We start from the raw sequence: 22,041 nt of genomic DNA, 5'->3' as shown, positions 1-22,041 counted from the left end.
GGGAAACCTTGTCTGACTCAGTCATGTGGGTGTCAACTTTGCGGCACAGAGCCAAGACGCCCTGAATGTACGTGACATAGGGCTCTGTTGACGTCTGCACACGGCCGGAAAGCGCCTTCTGCGCGGCAAGTTGTTGACCGTAGGGGTTGCCGAACAAGTCTCGAAGCTGTGTCTTAAGTGAATCCCAACGGGTGAGCTCATCTTCGTGCGTGCGATACCAAACTCGAGGTGTGCCACCGAGGTAAAAGACTACGTTGGCGAGCATAATAGGAGGGTCCCACCGGTTATTGCGGCTGACGTGTTCATACAGGCTGATCCAGTCATCGACGTCTTCCCCATCGTGGCCCGAGAATACGCCAGGATCACGGGGAGCGGGGAGAGTGATGTAGGTCGGCGAAGTGGCAGCAGGTGTCGGAGCCGGCGGAGTCGGGTTGTCGTCACCGGGAGCCATGAAGGAAGGCTCGACGTACCGTCCACTGCGAAGCGCCGTGACGAGGTACAGGGAACGTCCACCTCCACCAGATATGTTACGTAGGAAGACGCAGACAAAAAGCTATGTACAAATATATTTACAAGGAAAATACGCTGCGCTTGGCCAAGAGGCAACAGCCCGCGCAAGCTTCTAACCGTCGTCGTCGTCTTCACACTGCTGGCCTTTCGTGATCGCACATATTGTGCCGTAGCAATATTGACGCGTGTAGACCTCCCTGTACCTACGCCATCGGAGCAGGTGTGGCCGGCGGCGTGAGCATAACAGTCGGCTGCCGACTCTCGCGTGGCAGGTGTTGATGCGCGCAAGTAGCCGTTTTGAGAATAGATGCGATGAAGCAACGGGTGAGGATTGAAGCCAGGCTTGTGCAGTGACTGAAATGCGCCTCTGTAAGCAGGGAACGTCTTGTTATTCACGGAGTGAACGAGTACATGCGCAGCGGTTTCAGCGTCCCGTTGTTTCATCGCAGCCGAGCACTCCTTCCCTTGGTGCACACGAGATGGCGCCACCAGTCTCATGTCGGCGAATTTTTTTTCGTGAGCCGTCGCTTCAGCCGATGCGGATTTCGATTCATTCTGGCAGAATAGGCCAAACATCTGGCTCAGAACGTCCTACAAACGACAAATTACGCTCAAACGGCAACTGTGCGCAAAACTACAGCGTGAACAAGTACGCGAGAAAAAGACTACCGCTGCCTGCCGTTTTCACATGCGCACAGCAGACCCTCGGCATTTTGCGGCGCTGACACGGCTGCTCCACACATCAAACGACAAATCCACGAGATGAAAGACGAGGTTTTCGAACAGCTCACACGAGGAAGCGGTACGAATAGGGCGGTCGAACAAAGAAAGCGCGTTGCTGCAAACGTCAACTCGCCCCTTCGCGCGCTCAGTGTGAACGATCGCTCGCAATGGGCCTCGAGGTGGGTAAGCGTGACGTGACATCCGGTTTTGCCAGAGCTTTCGGAGGAGGCCGGTAGGTGCTGTGATTTGAGAAATATTCATTAAAATAATTACTTTTCGCTCACTTCTCCTCAGAAAGAGTGTTGTTTTGGTCGCTCTCGGTGCGACAGCTATCACTGGAGACAGAAATCTCGGCGACAAATGTTTTATTCACTATCCCTTTAAGAGGAAAAAACGAAATCAGGAAAGAAACCATTTATGATAACTCAAAGGGAAGCTCATTACTTTTCGAAGCGAGATCGGGATGCCTTCGAACACGCACCTATAAAGCGAGATATAAGAAGGAAGAAGAAGCATGGTGTTGCTGCGGTAAAGCTAGGGAAACGACGGAGCATATTTTATTAGAATGTGAGGACGTCTACCCAGCGGTCGATTTAGGCACCACTGGCCTCTTTGAAGCCCTTGGGTTCAGCGGAAGCAGTGGTAAAGCAAACAGGTCCGCAATAGACATTAGTAAGAGGCGATTGGAGGACTGGTGGAAGAAAAGTAGGGAAACGACAAAAGACGGAGACGTACAAAAACACAGTTCGCCATAGGGGATCAGAAAATTTGGACGTGTTAGTTCATAGTGTTTTTTTTTCTTTTCTTTTTTCATTAGTTAACCTAGGTAGGATATCAGGCAGCATAGTAACAAGAGCTTGGTGGCGCAACCCACCGCCCCGTTCCAAAGGGGACGCTCATAACATCCATCCATCCATCCATCCATCCATCCATCCATCCATCCATCCATCCATCCATCCATCCATCCGTGTAGGGTTAGCGCGCGCAGCGGGGCGAGACGCCTTTGCGCCGCGCTGCCCAGAGTTGGTAAGTGGGCTGCGCGTAGCTTCGGCTCCCGTTTAATACTTTGCTTTACATCTATTTCAGGAACTTAGGAATAATGTAACGTTTTAGCCTGCTTCGTACAGATTTCCGGAGCTTGAAAGCTCAGTACGTGAACCACACGCTAACCATATAAACGCACATGCGAGCGCGAACGGTTGGTGGAACCCAAACACAAAAAACACAAGCTTAACAAAACACAGATTTGGTTTAATGGAGCGAATACAGCATTCTTAATCAAAGGGGCCAGTGCGAGTGGAGGGTAATGCTTTTTGGCGAACACAATCTGCGAAAAAGCGTGTATTCAATTGCAGTGGCGCAGCTTTAGAAGTTTTAGTCTCTCTCGCTGTCCGTCGCGTTCCTTGTTAAGACCCTTGACAAAGAATCTAAATCTCAATAGAACATAGAACTTTAATACAGCTGACAGTGTTTGCTTCTGATGCTCGGGGCAACTAAGAGTTGGAAACGTTAGGGAATGTAAAACGCTGGCAAACTCAGGTAAGCTTTTCATGTGCTACTTGTCCTTGCTCAAAAATGATGTAAAGCTATCTTATATGAGCTTTACAACACTCGATAAAGCTTGACATGGATAAATGAGCCCGCCGTTGTCAAAGTGGGTAGTGAAATATGCATCCGCATTTGCGTTTGCTTCAGCATTGCTTATGCAAAGCTGAGCAGCACAACTGGGGCAAGCTGTTTTTGCAACAATTTTTCTCGCCACATAGGCCGCTACATAGTAAAGTAGGGCGCTGTTGCTTTTCTTTTCTGTGTATCCTGTATGGTCACTTTCTGCAACCAGAGTGTCAATTACATCCTCGGCCTCATCGACCTTTCCTCGGTCCGTTCAAGCTGTCCATAGAATCTAAAACATTTTTAACAGATGTCTTATTGGTGTCGCTTGGATTCAGCAGTGCTTGGACGACATTCTGGGAGCAGTTGCCTCCTATAGTGGCGACTTGGCAAGGTTGTAAAATGCCATCAAATTGACAGTCACCAGGAACTGTGAGACAGTTGGGTGATCGTTACATCCCGACGATTGTCTAATGATCCCAAAGAGGTTTTCTAATTTGTCTTGGCTTAAACGGAATGTTAATATTGTGGTGTTCACCCGCGACGCTCACGGCGCGCCGGACGACCACCACCGCGGGTTCGAGCACTCCGAGCCGCCGCGCGCGCAGGGCACCGCGCGTCCGCGCCTACTCCAGCCCGCTCCGTGTGCCGACGCGCAGCTGCGCGCGTACGCGCCCCGCCGGCCCCACAGCTTAGGGGAAGGTGAGACCGCGCGCGCGCAGCAAGGGAGACCCTAGGCAAAGCTCTCGAGAAGTACATTTATTACACTGGGAGGCAGTACAAACACACATTTTAACCGCACCGCGACAGAGACAGAAACAAAGAACAAAGAGCCCGATCAGTAAGAATTTGCCTATCCTTCGGTCAGCGCCTGCCATCGTGCGCCCCACAGCAGAGAAAAGGGAAATAGAGAGAAACGACAGACGAACAGACGGGGGCACGATCGGCAGACGCTGCCTCAGGACATCGAGACGACGGAAGAGTGCGCGCACGCCCGCCGAGGCCGGGACCCCGACGAGCCGGAGTAACCATCGGCCGGCGGCGGACAAAGGGGGCCGCCGCCGGCAGAGAAGGAACACGTACGCACCTTCCGACGCCCCGATGTGGTCTCCCCGGGCGCCTGTCTTGCGCGCGCTTACCCGGAGTGCACGCAAGCAGGGCCCGAATCCCGCCAAAATGTCGGCCAATAGGCAAAGCCTGTTGACCTTCGCGTGGGCGGGGTGACAGCAGAGCGACAGTGTTTTATGACCCGCTGCCACCCCGTCCAGGCAAGGAGGGAGGGATGTGGGGTTTCTGGCTCTCGCGGCGTTTTCAGGCTCTCGCGATGGCTGTGTGGAGGCCATTACGTCGTATTGCCGAGGGGGCTCCGTGTCCCTCTCCTTTTTGTGGTGTTCACCCGCGACGCTCACGGCGCGCCGGACGACCACCACCGCGGGTTCGAGCACTCCGAGCCGCCACGCGTGCAGGGCACCGCGCGCCCGCGCCTGCTCCGGCCCGCTCCGTGTGCCGACGCGCAGCTGCGCGCGTACGCGCCCCGCCGGCCCCACAGCTTAGGGGAAGGCGAGACCGCGCGCGCGCAGCAAGGGAGACCCTAGGCAAAGCTCTCGAGAAACAACAAAGAACATTTATTACACTGGGAGTTAATACAAACACACGTTTTACCCGCACCGCGACACAGAGAGAAACAAAGAACAAAGAACCCGATTAGTAAGAATTTGCCTATCCTTCGGTCAGCGCCTGCCATCGTGCGCCCCAAAGCAGAGAAAAGGGAAATAGAGAGAAACGACAGACGAACAGACGGGGGCACGATCGGCAGACGCTGCCTCAGGACATCGAGACGACGGAAGAGTGCGCGCGCCGCCCGCCGAGGCCGGGACCCCGACGAGCCGAAGTAACCATCGGCCGGCGGCGGACAAAGGGGGCCGCCGCCGGCAGAGAGGACACGTACGCACCTTCCGACGCCCTGATGTGGTCTCCCCGGGCGCCTGTCTTGCGCGCGCTTACCCGGAGTGCACGCAAGCAGGGCCCGAATCCCGCCAAAATGTCGGCCAATAGGCAAAGCCTGTTGACCTTCGCGTGGGCGGGGTGACAGCAGAGCGACAGTGTTTTATGACCCGCTGCCACCCCGTCCAGGCAAGGAGGAGAGGGACACGGAGCCCCCCGGCAACACAACGCAATGGCTCCACAGAACCACCGCGAGAGCCAGGAACCCCACAATATGTAATTGAAACCCACATTGGTGCTTAGGTAGGAAAGTAAGCCTAGAGTGCTCGTTATTGTCACTCTTAACCCAGCAGCTGTACTTTCAGTTAGAAAATCACCTCCAGCTGGTTTAGCATGTTCTTCCCACTTGTCCAGATATCCTAAAAAGTCTTCCAAGAAACGCATCTCTGGGCTGCCTAGCTTAAGTGCACGGTTGGTTACTCTGGAGGTGATTACTCGTATCAAACGATTGATTAGCTTGACAAAGTCTTCTGTTGGTTGCACCCGAGTGTATATAGTCTCCACATGCCGTTGGTGTAGAAAAAGCCCTTAATTACCTAATCTCCAAAACGTTGAAATGCGAGGTCAACCTTCATCTTTTCAAAATTTTTGGGTCTTATGTGCGCATCTGTTATTTTCGGCATTGCCTTAGGAGTCACATGGGTGTGAGGGTCGCAAGGGCGTGAGGTATCCTTTGGAAACGAATGCATTCTGGACATTCACAGTTAAATGTGGAAAATCCGACAAAAAAAAAAACAGTTTCCTGCTCGTGTCCACTGGATGCTTAGCGCTGCACTTGACATGGCCAGCTGATCCTATGGAAGGAATACAGAATGTCAATTAGTTCAAATCTAAACGCTATCAACGACTATGTTCTACATGCTATCGTGAAGTAGCTCCAACGTAATGTTAAAACTATGTGACATTCAACAGGCACAAAACAATGGAAAGTTATTCACCGATATGCTTTTTACAGCAGTGAATTATGATTGAATTGTCATAACCTTACCTTGGATTCGAAAACGTCGCCACATGCTTCGATTCCAACTCGCACCATCACAGGTAACTGAGTCGACGTACAAGCCAGCTTGTTCGGAGAGCACAATACTCTCCAAAATTATCTTCGCTATTGTATGTGCTTTTACATTTCCTGTTGAAGCAAAGACACCAAGTATTTGTGTCCAGTGGCGTAGAAAAATAAAAGTTTGGCGTGAAGCAGATCTATTCCTGATTGCATCACTTTTTACAGCGTATTGTGAAAACGCAACTTACCAGTGAACGGCTGAAACAATACTGTAGCGTTGAATGTTGTCCGCCACTTGTTCCGCGCCGGTGAGATGAAGCGAGCACACTGGAGAGCCGTAGACATTTCCTGATTTGATTTATTTGAACTTTAGTTAACCGAATGTGAGCATTTACGCTTTTGTACAATTCATAACTGCGACATCTCAGCAGCACTCTCTGCGACCTCGTCCCTTGGTGTCCCCGGCGCGAACTCCCCTGGGACCCTCTGGAAACGTCACAACATCCCGCCAGAGAGCAAAACAGAACACCAATACCAACTCTTCGTTGACCAGGGCCAGTCAGGCCGCACAGATTCAAATCCTCACAGCCAATCGTGGGCGGACTTCGTCGAGTTTGAACTTGATGACAGCCGCTTACCTGAAGAATTATGACCCAAAGAAAAGTGAAGATGCACAGAAAACTACAGAGACAGGGCTTTACACGAACTAGAAGGAAAAACAAGCGGCGTCTACAAAGTGAAAGCGCACAAAAGAGTAGAGAAGCGTCCCCAAATAGTTTGGGAAATTAGGAGACGCCGCTTCTGTCGCTAGTACAAAGGCGGGTGACAACGCGGTCGGCCGGCCGGACCCTCAGGCGGAACGGGTGGTGCCGCGCGTGAGAGTCCCCCCCAACCGGCCTCCCCACTCGTGCGCGAAAAGACATTTTGAGAGAGAAGCGGCAAGAAAGGAAGGAACACTGCCACACGGCACAGGCAAGGAAAAAAAAACGTAAAGACAGCTACGCGACACCTCCACCCTACAAAATAAGAGTGTCCCCACTCTTAATTAGCGTGAAGCTATGAAATCATAAGCGCGCACACATTCAGAATAAAAAAATCTAGCGAAGTCTATACAGCACTCTCGAAACACCATAGCACTCTCGCACAGTTATAAGGCAATGTTACATCATTATAACGTGCAGAAAAGGCGAATAAATCTACAAAAAAATATTTTGCACATGTGAAAACACTACTAGCACCTATACAAAGACTGAACTGCATATGCTCAGAAGTAGAACTGGAGTTAAAGCAACAATACGCGGCAAAAATATGTCACTAACTAGCACTGCGGTGGCTCGAAATGGTACTTTGAGACACTTAGCAAAACAACCTTCTGCTATAATTTTCGACAAGTGAAGTAAATCATATTAAAAATCATTGGAGAATGTAAGTTACGCATGTGTAATGCATTCTTGTTACATCAGCAAGGTGAAATGCAGCAGAGAAGTTAGAAATGGTGGGACATCTGTGAAAAACTCCTCACCTAGGTCAATGACCTCAAGTGTTTAATGCCAGTAGCTATTGCAGCTGTCCAAACGATACCAAAGACAGATCGCCAGGTAACTGTGGATTGAAGTCCTGGATCACCCAATCACACTTTATGACATGCTCCAGCTTTGGAAAGTGTGAGCAAGACAGGTACCATGGCAGCTTATAGAATAGCTTAAGCGGAGAGTTTAACAACTATTTTAACATGGCATAAAAACAAAGGTACACAGCTGCTGACCGCAAGTGTCATTTTTCAATGTGACAGTCTTCGTCCTCATATTACCTGTGCAACAGTTGGAAATATTAATGATTTCCAAATAGAGTGTGCCAGTTTCTCCAAGGGCACCAGACCTGACTGCGAGTCTCCCTAGTGCCTCTGAAGAAGGTATATCAAGCGGTTCATGACCATTTTTGTAGCCAATGCAGATTCTTCTTTCGCTGACATTTAGGCACTTTGAACGTGTTTTAAGAAGGGTGCTGATTGTGGGGAAAATTACGGAGCAAGTTTTCTTAAAGGCATTAGTAAATTTTCTTTACCTTCTTCTTGCTTTCGTGGCACAGAGTGCCTCCAAGCTGGCGTAACCAGCTTACTTGGTAGAGAAACTTTTCTTCAGCTGTCGTCGTTTCTCCTCTTCCATCAGAGATGGGACGCCATAGACGTTGCACTTGGAGAATAGACTTTATGTATACGAAATTTACATTAACAGCTATTTACAGTGGGTCTGGCGTACCAACTCGACATAGCCGAAGTGCATAGCACCCTTCGTACGTTAAGACCCTTGGGTTACACTGGGACCGGCGTCTTAACTCGGCAGAGCCGAAAGTGCAGAGCACCTTTCTTGCGCCCGGAACCCCCGTGAAAGGTCGGGAGCCAGGTTTTAAACCTTCAGTTGCCCCTCCCGAATCCCCTCACGGCAAATCACGACACCCCAGTGACCTGATTGGGTCAACTGGGCTGTCACTCATTGGGCACTCTCTCTCTCACCCTCTCCCCGCGTTCCTCGGAACATTCAGAGAGATAGAGGGAGAGAAAGTAACCACCAAACAACAAATAAACAAATAACATCCCAACCGTTTCGCCTCCGCGACATATATGGAAAAGTCTCCCGACACTTTGAAAAACATTTACGGGGAACGACCATCTGCGTCGCCCCGTCCTCGCGCCTTAACTAATCCCATCGCGCACTGCGTGCCGCAAAGGACACCCCTGCCGACGTGCGCCCACCGATTCACAATGCCGTCTTGTGCATGGTTCGTCTCGTCCGGCGGGCCCGTAAAGCTTAGTGCACCGATGGATTTGTCTCGGTGGCGCCAGCCTACCTTTCAAGAGACCGCGCGTCGGGTCACGGATCCCTCGGGTTTTAAGCTGCCGCTTTGTATCCCCCCCCCCCCCCCACCTCCCCGGCATGACCATTGACGCCCTAACGACGCTTTGCCCGTACGCGTGACAGGTTAAAATGTCCCGACGGGTTGGCGCGGGCCATCTGCCGTCAAAGAGCGTCTCCCGACTCATTATCGAAGCGCCCGGCTGCCTTTACTCTCCGCTAAGCCCGAAAACGGCGACCTCCCACATTTCTAGGAAGGGAAATGACCTCTCAGCGTCCATGCCGTTTGGCAACATCCTTTACAGCATTCTCAATCACATAATAAATTATTCAGTAGAAACATTTGCTTACATTTCAGTGGCCTTCATACTTAGTTATTTGATAAGGGGTGCATTACCCTAAGGACACAGTGTCACACTAACCACATCTGTCTTATGGCAGATATCATGGCATTATTTTGCAATATACATACAGTGTTAGGTAGCACCAAATCCACAGAACAAACACAGTAAAAACACCTGTCTGCAGCACTGCTGGGTGCCACTCTATTGAACTCTGCCCATTCGGCTGTTTTTGGTTCAAATGTGTCACGCTGTGCTATGTACTAGCCCACATACAGCACCAAATGCTAGATGTACAGTATTGACAAGTAACAAAACAACCAGTCAGCGGGAGTTCTGTCTGTGACCAAGTAACTTGAGGTAGGGCTCCCACAAAGGCTATCATAAGCAAGCCATGCGGGCACTGAAAGTTAGTTTGCACATTGAAAACAAGCTATAGGATGTACTACTTGTGTGCCGTGACACAGTGCAGTTACCAAGTTTCATTGTGCTTTAAATACAGTGCATGCCATTGTTCCCAAGCATTTACAACAATTTGGTAATTTTCACTGCACATGTGTTTGAAGTTAATACAACAGAGGAAGAGAGACAACACATCAAGTTGAGTGCAAACTAGCCCAGTTTTTCCTTTTTCTAAAGCCATATGTCACTCCGAAACCCCATAAACAGGCAAACATATACTGCCATAGCTAGCATATATTTAACATACAAACACGCTGGTTAAAGCGGTGACACAATTTTCACTCACACATGGAACTGGTATTTTTTTAATATAACCGCTATTGACAAAATTTTTGAATCTGACACCCAGGTTAGTACATGGATTAGAATTGATGCAAGAAGAATAAGCATGTTCACTTTTTCCGGTCCCGACTTTCCCTTCGTCAAGTATCACACAGTGATGTTGCAGTTGTATGCAGTTTTGACATATCTTTCCATGGCATATTGTTACAGTACCCTCAGGCTTCAGTGGGGACATGACGGCCCTTTGCAAAAGACAACAAAGCTGTTTTACTGGTTCGCACTTCCCGCTTACCATCTTTGCTAGTGCTGCATGTTGCCTAGAGTTTATAGATAGTATAAATATTTGGTTGCTTCCTCCTTGTAACAATATTAAAAATGTCCCATCTTCCCTTCATTAATCACTTCTCCATGTTGCAGGTTTCTACAGATTTGTCTCATCAAACAATAACATTCTTTTGAGTTGTTCACCAATTTGACATCACCCTGCCATCTACTAGCCACCTGGTTAGCTTACATGGTAGAGCAGTTGAGTTGTCCCAGAGGGACAGTGGCCTATGGTTCGGGTCTCGGACCAGGTCATTCTTTTTCATCTGCAAAGCTTTTCTTTCAAAGAACACGTACTCCCCGCAGGGGCGTCTGCCTCAGCAGGCGTTTGGTGCGTTGCGTCACCACGGACCCGAGCACACGAGGGTTGGCCCCTCCCGCGTGTAGCCGTGCGCGGCTTAGCCGTGTCTGGGGAAAATGGGATCCTGGGGGTTGAGCCGATGCTGGGTGTTTGGACCTTTAAGGCCCCCCGGCGGAGGCAACACACCTCTTCGGCCTCGGCTTCACATAGACGGCACCTCCAGGCTGACCCACCTGGGGGAAATCGGCAGTCGCCTTTTCCTGTCTCTCTCTTCGCACACCTTCGTCTTTCCCTTCCCTTTTAGTCTTTCCTGTCTTCTTTTTCTTCTGATAACTTCCAACATTCCTGGCGGCGAGGGTTAACCTGGTGTGCTATGACCTACCTTGGTTATAACATATGTGGTTATAGCGACGACGTACAGTTGGCATGGCAGGGCTTGTTTCACCACATACCTTGCCTTGTCCCCTTGTTGGGCTCGGTGGTGGGTGACTGGCGTCGTCGCTGAATACTCAACATATCTCATGGGAACTTCCAACCCTTTTTCAACCGATCGTCCCTCTAAAAGGGGGCGCACCGATGCTACATTTCAATTTTCTCTCAAAGCCACTCAGACATTCCCGAAATTTCACGTTGTTCACAGTGAAAAACCTGACAAGAAGGCAAGAACGATTTCACCATTCGTTGTGACGAAGTATCTCACAGAGACCATTGGAGGCGGTTATAAAATCACCAAGCTGGCCAGTGGCGACTTATTACTCGAATTGAAAGACAAAACACAACATGACAAGCTAACGAACCTTGTAGAACTTGGAGACATCCCCGTCAGCGTAACAGCACACCGAACCATGAATTCGTCCAAAGGCGTAATTTCTGACATTGACTTAATGGACTTGACCGAAGAAGAACTCCTGGAAGGATGGAAGGACGAAAACGTCATAAACGTACAAAGAATAAAGATCAGACGGGACAACAAAGAGCTGCCAACTAAGCACCTGATAGTTACCTTTGGCTCTAGCACATTACCAGAGACATTAGAAACTGGATATATCAAAATCAGAGTACGACCGTACATCCCCAACCCGCGACGTTGTTTTAAATGCCAGAGGTTTGGCCACGCTTCCCAGAGCTGCCGAGGGCGGCTAACATGTGCGAAATGCGGCATCAACGATCATTTTGCAGATGACTGTAAGGCTGAGCCCCGTTGTAGCAATTGTAATGGTGGCCACCCTGCATACTCTCGAACATGCGAAGTCTGGAAAAAAGAAAAAGAAATAATTGCGATAAAGGTAAAAGAAAACATAACTTTCAGAGAAGCAAGACAACGCATCTCATCAACATTTACACAGACCGCATCTTTCGCCGAAGTGGTACGTCGGGGGGCAGCACCACAACGGCACTTGGCGGACGCCAGCACCACGCATAGCGAGCGTGCGGCAACGCCACCCGCCCCCACGGTGGGAGCAGCGAAGGCTGCCCTACCTCTCCCGAATTTGACCACAGTGGAGGCCTCTGCTAGTGCTGGCGCCAGTCAGCCCAGCTCCGAGGCCAAGAAAAACCCACCAACCACCAGGATGGTGGGCTCCAAGGCCTTGTCTTCCGAGACAAGGCTTTCACGTAAAACACACCCCTCGCAAGAGCGGCTGTCCAGTGCCTCTCAAGAGGCCATGGACACAACACCGAGTCAGAAGGCGCAGTTGATGCCTAAGGAGCGGCGCGACTTTGTCGACCGCTCCAGGAAAGACAAAACTCCAATTACAGGGCCTCAAAAGGGCGCTGTAAGCTAAATCAAGTTCTCTTTTACACTTAGCACAACATTTATTTTAATATGGATACACTAATTATTCAATGGAATATCAGAGGCCTGCTTTGCAACCTCGATGATATCCAGGAACTCCTTAAAGAACTAACTCCAAAAGTGCTGTGTGTCCAAGAGACTCATTTGAAATCTAATCATAAACACTTCCTACGTCAGTATGTTACTTTTCGGAAGGATCGCGATGATGCCCTCGCATCATCCGGTGGTGTAGCTATCATAGCTGACAAATCTGTAGCCTGTCAACACTTACGGCTACAAACACCCCTTGAGGCAGTGGCCGTTCGTGCTGTACTTTTAAATAAACTGATAACCATTTGCTCTTTATACATACCGCCGCATTTTCAGCTTCACAAACAAGAATTCCACACATTAATAGACCAGTTACCCGAACCATATCTTGTGCTTGGAGACTTAAATGCACACAGCAACCTATGGGGCGACTCGCGCTGCGACGCGAGAGGTCGCTTGATTGAACAGTTCCTTTTTTCTTCAGGTGCATGTCTTTTGAATGAGAAGGAGCCCACGTATTATAATGTGGCAAACAAAACATACTCCTCAATAGACCTTAGCATTGCATCTCCTACTCTTCTACAATACTTTAAATGGAAAGTTATTAAAAACCCTTACGGGAGTGACCATTTCCCTGTAGCCCTATGCACACCAATGTCTAATGAATGTCCCCCACAATTACCTCGCTGGAAAACTGACTCAGCTGACTGGGAAAAGTTCAAAAAACTTGCTTCTTTATCCTGGGACGACATGAGTGCTTTAAGCATAGATGCTGCGATTGAATATTTTACGGGATTTCTCCTTGACACCTCCACCAAATGTATCGCTGTAACAAGTGGATTGTCCACAAAACGCCGTCTTCCGTGGTGGAATGATGAGTGTCGAATAGCGCGTAAGAAGCAGAACAAGGCATGGCGCTTACTTCGGGATTCTCCGACGGCAGAAAATCTAGTCAATTTCAAGCAGGTCAAATCCCAGGGTCGAAGAACGCGGCGACAAGCTAGAAGAGAGAGTTGGAGAAAGTATATATCAGGCATTAACTCTTACACGGACGAAACAAAAGTTTGGAACAGAGTTAATAGAATAAAGGGTCGACAGTCTTACTCTCTTCCTTTAGTGAATACTCAAGGCGACAGCATGGAAGATCAAGCGAACTTTCTTGGCGCACATTTCGAACAAATATCCAGCTCGTCGCACTACTCTGAAACATTCCAAAGGTACAAGAGGCAAATAGAAGGACAACCATTAGAACGGAAAAACACAAAATACGAGGCATACAATAGACCCTTTTGCATGGCAGAGCTTCAGGCAGCCCTAAACAGCTGCAACCAATCTGCCCCCGGATCTGACCGCATCCTATACGAAATGCTTAAACACCTGCCGCCTGAAACACAAAAAACCCTTCTTTGTCTCTACAACTCTATATGGTCGTCCGGCCGCATTCCCTCCGCTTGGAAAGAGGCCATCATAATTCCTATTTTGAAACAGGGTAAGGACCCTTCCTTGGCAAATAATTATAGGCCTCCCAGTTGAAAAACACAACAGGAAATTTTAACAGTCTGTCGTATTTTGGGACGTTGTTTCTGTAGTTCTGTTGTCTGTAGTTCTGTTGTCTGTAGTTCTGTTGCCTGTAGTTCTGTTGCCTGTAGTTCTGTTGCCTGTAGTTCTGTTGCCTGTAGTTCTGTTGCCTGTAGTTCTGTTGCCTGTAGTTCTGTTGCCTGTAGTTCTGTTGTCTGTAGTGTGACGTCCTGTAGTAGAAAGTTCTGTAGTTCTTGATCAATATTTTATTAAAAATTGACAGAGACGTCCGTAAGGTTATGTAAATTTGTTAGTACAAAAAAGAAAAACATAAAAGTAAAAAAAAATTTAAAAAAACGTCTTTGCCTAGGATTCGAACATGCGACCTCACGATTCCGAGTCCGGCATCTTACCACTGCACCACCACTGACATGCTTTTCGAGCGTACGTTTTGGCCATGTGAACAGTACGACGTGCTGATGCGCTGCTGTTTACATTTGCATTTTGAGAGCCAAGATCCGCTATCACTCCACCGCGTCAAGTGCCGCATCTCTAGAAGAGCAAGAGTGTTCGTACCATCGACAGGTACATCGTGCAGTGCTAGAACATCGATTTCGATGTACGATATCCATATTAAATAAGAAATTCAGAAATAGACAACGCGTTGACTTTTAGGGTTATTACTGCTAGTTTCGACAGTCGTCTCTCATTCTTTACACTTTTGAGCGCGCATATAATTCGTGTGTTCAATGCAAAATAGCTACATAAACATTCGTGGATGAGAGTTCTTTCTGACAGCATACTGGCTTCTCACGGCAGCGCTGTACCAGATTAATGAGACCCGAGCGAGACAGCTTTTCACGCAACTTTGTGGAACAACCGAAATCTTCTTTTCCGCTTCGCATAAGCTTGTGAAATATTCCTGGGAAATTAACTAATGTGTCAGTGTAACAGCACATGTAAGTCCACAGGCCTGTGTGCCACATCTTACCAAAAAAAAAAATGGATACGCAGCCATTCCCGCAGATGGTATGATTTTGATCAGCGGCCGATTTTGAGGAGGCCGGTAGGGCGTTGCTCGTGCCGCGTCGTCACGGCACAATTATAACTATTCGCCACGTCGACTTTATTACCGGTGTCAGTGCCATCAGCATTGCCGGCTTCAGAGAAGCGCGATTGAATACCGCGCAAGAGAAAAGTACAGTGTACACCACCGATGCGAAAACATACAATTTTAAAGGACCGCGACGGAAAGCGCTTCTGTTGCGACTTCGGAACTCTTGGCCGTCGCGACCGAATGTTTCTGCTGCGACGTCAGAATTGGTGTCGTAACGTCGGAGTCGCTGTCAGGATATAAAGCTGTTGTTCCGACTTCAGAACTCTTGTTGTCGCGACAGAATGCTTCTGTTGCGAAATAAGAATTTCTGTCGTAATGTCAGAAATGTCTCCCAATTAAGAAATGTCAACAACTTCTGTCGTACAACAGAATTTCTGTAGTTGCGACAGGAATTCCTTTTGTCTTTTTCAACCGGGCACTACAGAAGCTTGTCGCATCACACAATTTCAGTGCACTTCTGTTGTCATCATTGGGTACATGTTGCGGCGATAGGTTTCCGTTGTGGAACAGTTCTCTGTAGTACAACAGAAGTTTGTCCATTACTTCAGGAACACTTCTGTTATGACAACTGGGGGCCTGTTGCAATGATAGGCTTCTGTCGTACAACAACATTTTTCTGTAGTACAACAGAAGTTGGTCGCATTACTTCAGGAACACTTCTGTTGTGACAATTGGGGGCCTGTTGCCACAATAGGTTTCTGTAGTATTTCAACAGCTCTCTGTAGCACTACAGAAGTTTTTCGGGTTACTTCAGGAACATTTCTGTTGGGACAACAGGGTGCCTGTAGTGATGACAATTTTTTCTGTAGTACTACAAAAATCTGTTGTAGAGCTTCAGCTTTCTGTTGTAACAACAGACATACGACAGACTGTACTTCTGTAGTAGCAACAACAAATGTCTGTTGTACATCAGAAAAGTCTGTCGCTCCATCAGGAATCTGTAGTTACTACAGAAAAATCCTGTTGTACAACAGAAATTTCTGTAGTACTACAAAAGTCTGTTGTAGAGCTTCAGCTTTCTGTTGTAACAACAGACATACGACAGACTGTACTTCTGTAGTAGCAACAACAAATGTCTGTTGTACATCAGAAAAGTCTGTCGCTCCATCAGGAATCTGTAGTTACTACAGAAAAATCCTGTTGTACAACAGAAATTTCTGTAGTACTGAACACAACCTCTGTTGTCATTTTCAACTGGGCTATAGCACTGACGAGCTGCTTATGCAAAGTTTTTGAGAAGATGGTAAACAGCCGCCTGGTCAACTATCTAGAAATAAACAAGAAATTAGACCCATATCAATGTGGTTTCAGAGAAGGCAGATCTACGACAGATCAGCTTGTGCGCATGGAAATGTACATCAGGGATGCCTTTGTCCACAAACAGCTTGTATTATCAGTGTTTCTTGACATGCAGAAGGCGTATGATACTGCGTGGCGCTTCGGGATCCTTCGGGATCTTTCTGCAATGGGTATTCGCGGCAACCTGCTGAGAATAATTGAAAGCTATCTCTCTGACAGGACATTTCGTGTTAGAGTTGGCAACGTGCAGTCTCGACCATTCACACAAAAGACAGGTGTACCGCAGGGTGGAGTACTGAGCTGTACGCTATTTATTGTTAAAATGAACTCTCTCCACACCGTATTACCTCGCACACTCTTCTACTCCGTCTATGTAGACGATGTACAGATAGGGTTCAGGTCATGCAATCTTAGCATTTGCGAGAGGCAGCTTCAGCTCGGCTTGAATAGACTCTCAAAGTGGGCGGACGAGAATGGTTTTAAATTGAACCCCCAAAAAAGCACATGTGTCCTATTTTCAAATCGGAGAGGTGTATTACCACAACCAGACATTAACCTTAATGGAGAAAGACCAACTGTTAGCCCTGAACACAAATTCTTAGGTGTCATCCTGGACACAAAGCTTAACTTCGTTCCCCACCTAAAATATCTTAAAGAAAAATGCCTCAAGACCATGAACCTCCTCAAGTTGCTCTCTCGAACAACCTGGGGCAGTGACAGGAAGTGTCTGCTGAGCCTGTATAAAAGTCTCGTACAATCACGCCTCGACTATGGAGCCGTGGTGTACCACTCCGCAACAGAGACTGCGCTAAAGATTCTCGACCCAGTCCACAACCTCGCTATACGACTGGCAACAGGCGCCTTTAGAACGAGCCCTGTTGAAAGTCTCTACGTTGAGTCCAACGAATTGTCCTTACATCTACGCAGAACATTCCTAAGTTTATCATACTACACTAAGGTAAAATCAGACACCGAGCATCCATGTCATTCCATAGTTAGCGACCTGTCCACTTCCAGACTTTACACTAACCGCCCACGTATTAGAACTCCTTTGAGCTTGCGCTTGGAAGCAATGGCAGAAGAAACAGACATCCATATCCCAGAAAATATCCTTATGCCTCCCACTCGCCTGCCACCTCCTTGGGAATGGCAGACCATGCAATGCGATATCTCTTTTGTCGAAATAACAAAACATGCACCAGAGGCACACTTACGGTCACACTTCTTCGAACTGCAAGCGAAGTACTGCTGTGCCGAGTTTTATACAGATGCTTCCAAGTCATCTGCAGGTGTCGCATATGCAGCTCTTGGACCATTTTTTTCCACCTCCGGTACTCTAAATCCCAACACAAGTATTTTTACGGCTGAAGCGTACGCAATACTTTCAGCTGTAAAGCACATCAGACATAAAAACCTGAATAAGGCGATCATCTTCACAGATTCATTAAGCGTAGTAAGGGCTTTAATGAGTTTTCGAAAACATAAAAACCCTATTTTTAATAATCTATACACAGAACTATGCTTAGGCTTAACATACAACCAAAACATAGTCATATGTTGGGTTCCTGGCCATAGGGGCATAAAAGGTAATGTAGGTGCTGACGAAAGTGCAACGTCAGTCGTCTTTAATGAAACGGATGTGAATAAACCCATAGCAGCTACAGAACTTAAGCCATTCTTACGCCACAAACTGAGGAAGCACTGGCAGGACCAATGGGATAATGCAGTAGAGAATAAGTTACACCTTATCAAACCAAAATTAGGGAACTGGATATCTGAAAGAACAGCAAGGCATAAGGAAGTGCTTCTTTGTAGGTTAAGAATAGGACATACTTACGCCACTCACTCCTACCTTTTGACGGGAAGCGAACCTCCGACATGTACCAAATGTGGCAAGAGGCTTACAGTTATCCATGTTCTTATACAATGCACAGAAATAGAGGCAGAAAGAAAAAAGCACTTTCCCTCTGCTTATCTCCAACACACACCGTTACACCCAGCATTCTTTCTCAGCAATGAACCCCTTTTTACTTTTCAATCAGTATTAAACTTCCTAACTGAAACGGACACTTTACAAGTGATTTGGCCAGGCTACCTGTAGCACGGCCTCCACCAGGAGGTCGTAGCTGCAACGAAACCATTATTTAGAGCACGTGTCTCCCAGCCCTTGCTTTCAAGGCCTTGCTGAGGCACTAGTGCTACAGATTCTACATATTTTACTGATCATCCCTATCTCGTAGAACATCTATTGTCATCGGAGAAACGATCAATCACTGTCATTTTTAATATGTAGATATTCTTATTTTACGCACTTTAGAGCGAATAAATTTTAGGTCCTTTTACATCTTCATTGCACCACATGCATGTTTTGCACATTTTAGTGAATATTTTAGGCCACTATACAGCCGTGTTTTATTACTCCTCGCATTTAACAGTCACATATCATTGAGAAGCACTGATCATCGACTTGGCGCTCTTTGGCCACATCTGGCCCTTGCGCCAAAAAAACTCTACTAATCAATCAATCAATCAATCAATCAATCAATCAATCAAAGAACACGTACTGGTTTCTTTTGTAGAAATTTGCTACGGTTGGGTGTACATCTCATTTTCCCTTCGCTAATTATATAGAACTATTTAAAATCTTAGATGCAAAATGTCCATTGACTCAGAACACACACTGCCGAATGTCTTCATGGCATTCCCAATCTGTTCCCAGTGTTCAAACCACATTGTCTGGCACTGACACGACCTTATGGAAATTTTTAAAAAAATCTGTTGTAATCGAAGTCCCACAAAAGCATTAAGTGCAAAGGACTTTCTGGAGCCCTAGCTCGGTAGTGCAGTATTTTAATTTTATGCTCACCTTGTTTGGCATGCAGTGGCATCTTCTCTGTGATTTTCAGGAGTGGGTCAATGTTTCTCCCGAAGTTCTCTTCGCGCCAGAGCTTGTGCCAGTAATATATCGCTGAAGGCACTAGGTGTACTGCTGAGTTGGCAACGAGGAGGTACCCATTCTCCTGCACCACCAGTTTGCTTTCATGAAGCCTGATGGCTTCAGCTGGGGACATGCCGTTGTCGAAATACTCCAGAAAGGTTTGCTTAGTTTGGGATGTTGGTGTTAGATGACGAAGGGCCTCCGCAGCTGTTGTGCTGTGACTGTGGCCGTTATGGTGCAACAGTTTTATAATCGCTGGCAGTGGCTTGTCGCCATGCAGGAAGGCATCATTTCTTCGTGTGTTCTTGTTGACCTTTTTTATCTTAATGTCTATCTTGGCAGGACACTGCACTGCAGGCTTCCCCAATGACCTGCTGCGCTTGCATTCCTTGCAGCGCCATATTTTATGGAACACCATCCTGCAAAAAGTAAAAGTAAGCACTATTTCAGTGACATGAAATATGAAAAAAGCAACTTTATCACCTCCCACATATGCTGCCTCCCAATGGCTTGGTTCAAAGAAGGGCTATACGCCCTTCAAGACGGCACTCGTGAGTACCTCTACACAATAACTTTCAAGTGCGACTGACTTCACGAAATTCGCCAATATCGCGCTCGTAATCTTAGCTCCGGGTCGATGCCAAGCGCAGTCGACCTGCTTATGTGACAAGAGCGCTGTCGTACATCACGGGAGATGCCACTCCTAATGTAAATCCACTGGCGGTTATTCTTACGTCGCTAGTTTGCTTTCCTGTTCTTGCGCTCCCAATCGCTCACGTGGCGCAGCATCATGTACTTGAAGGAGCCTGTTATGATCTTCATTCATACTAGAAGCTTTAGTATATTCCATATCCGAAAACGCGCCACATTTACCGAAACATTCGTGTTCTACAAAAAAAAAAATACTTTGTTCGAGTTTTAATGGAGAATTTGCATTACCTTTGACACCTTGCTGTTGGCTGGATGAAATGTACAACCCACGACGTGTTCGTCTTGAAGCCGTAGTCTTTCACCCAGCGACAAGCGTCATCTTCATTCGCGATTTTGGAACGAAGGACTTCAACATCAGTGGACGAACTGATATCGTCCTTCACGCATTCCATCGCGAAGTGTGTCGACGTCCGACAAACACTGTCCGCTGCGGTCATAGCGCGGCTGGCAAAACCAGCGTGGCGTAAAAAAAGGAAAAACACTCCGGACACTAGTCGCAGAACAACGTTGGCACAACCGTCAAAAACGAAACTTCGCGTGTAAAAGAGCAGTCCGAACACTCCAGCCTGGCAGGACAATCCTGAGACAGGCGTCAAAAACGCAACTCTCTGGAGAAAAGCAGACCGAACACTAGTCAGCACGTGTTAAAGGGCGAAGAAGCAAGCCTGCGACGTTTGGAACACGGTGTAGTCTAGTCAGGCAACGTTGAGTCAGGTCTAGTCAACAGGAGAGCACCGGGAACGAGAGTTGTCGCTTCGCGCCGTTGCTAGGAGTGACATCACGGCGTCCCGCAGGCTCGTAAGCCAATAGCGTGGTGCTGCGGTTGCCATGCGTTGTACCTTCTGGATATTCATAATACGCGGTGGAGACAAGTGCGTCGTCTACTACGGCGTCCGCCATGTTCTTGCCCGCTGCGAGTGGCGCGTTGTAGGCGGGCGTGCAGATGAGCACTTTGAAGGAAGGAATGCGCTTTTTTTTTCCAATGATAACCCTTCAAAAATGCACTAACGCGTCATGGCAGTAAAGTAGCAATATATTTTATGGCATCCGATTTAACGGAACAGCTAAATAATCTTCCTCACATTATTTGAAGGGACACTAAAGAGAAACCAGGAGTTGAGCTGTATACTGGTGGATTCCAGTCCTGTTACGACTACAGTCGTGTCATTCTTACTGCGAAGAGAGCTTTAATAAGCGAGTAAACAGTGAAGAACTGAAGGATCCTTCAATCCGGAATCACGGGCGAGAGAAATTGTGGAGGAGATATTTTTACTTCGATTTCGAATTTCCTCAGTATTAAGACATATTTTTGCACCGAAAAAAAAAAGCTGTGCGCATTCCCTAAGGCCCCTCTTTTATCCGAGCTCAACTTCCTTTTCTATTTAGTGTCGTTTTAATGCTTTCGTCTGGAAGTACCCTTGTAAAACGCGTTGCAACTGTTGATCAGCGGCCTGGCGTGTTTTGTTTACGAACTGTAAATACGGAAATTAGGTTGCGCGGCAATCACTGACCTATTTTCACAGTGGGAAATAATGCGTTTAACGCAAGCGTTCATACAGGAAGGCAAAAATTGCTACGCTGCCAGCATTGCTGTTCTTCGGGAACAGTTACGCGGTGAACCTGTTGTTAAGAATGGCGAGCTACAAGGCAAAATTGCCACCCTATTACGACAAGGGGGCAAGACGCGCATTCCGCACTCTCCGTCGCTACAGCCAGGAGGCGTTCGAAGAAGCGGCCTTTGCGCTATTAAGAATGGCGAGCTGCAAAGCAAGATTGCCACCCGATTACGACAAGGGGGCCAAGACGCGCATTCCGCACCCTCTCCGTCACTGCAGCTAGGAGGCGTTCGAAGAAGCGGCCTTTGTGCTGAAAACCGCCGCCTTCCACCAGCCGCATCGACATTGTGACGGGACGAGTTCGGTGTGTGAACAATGGTTTCGGAGTTCCCCAACGTGGACCTGATATGACACGCATGGACAAGTTGCCGTGGGGAAGCCGTATTTTGGTGCTTCTCATGCTCGTCCAGACGCAAGACAACGAGCTACCCTCGATGGGCGCCGATATTTCCCGGAACGGCACCCCTCCAACGCCGGCGTCAGGCATCAGAATGCGGTTGCTTTTGTGTACGTAAACTGATCTGTGGAGCAGCGGCGAGTTGGTGATGAGTAAACGAACAGTCGCCGCCTCGTATGGCCGGCGGACCGAGTGTATAAAAACTGT

At 47.8% G+C, this 22,041-nt stretch overlaps 2 protein-coding genes across 8 annotated transcripts in view; one reads left to right on the top strand and one right to left on the bottom strand.

The window, feature by feature from the left end:
- LOC139057558 (uncharacterized) overlaps nt 1-22,041 on the top strand; it is a 302,935-nt gene that overhangs the window by 98,867 nt on the left and 182,027 nt on the right. The window lies entirely within an intron of this gene.
- LOC139057091 (uncharacterized) lies at nt 6,434-20,213 on the bottom strand. The gene is made up of 3 exons (XM_070534873.1): nt 20,050-20,213; nt 19,039-19,529; nt 6,434-6,489 (listed from the first exon to the last, which is right to left on the bottom strand). The coding sequence occupies exons 1-3, from the start codon at nt 20,211-20,213 to the stop codon at nt 6,434-6,436; spliced, it is 711 nt and encodes a 236-aa protein (XP_070390974.1).

This window comes from Dermacentor albipictus, chromosome 3 (genome assembly GCF_038994185.2).
Source record: "Dermacentor albipictus isolate Rhodes 1998 colony chromosome 3, USDA_Dalb.pri_finalv2, whole genome shotgun sequence".
NCBI lineage: Eukaryota > Metazoa > Arthropoda > Arachnida > Ixodida > Ixodidae > Dermacentor > Dermacentor albipictus.
Note: the sequence above shows the minus strand (reverse complement) of the source record. Positions and strands in the feature narration are given on the sequence as shown.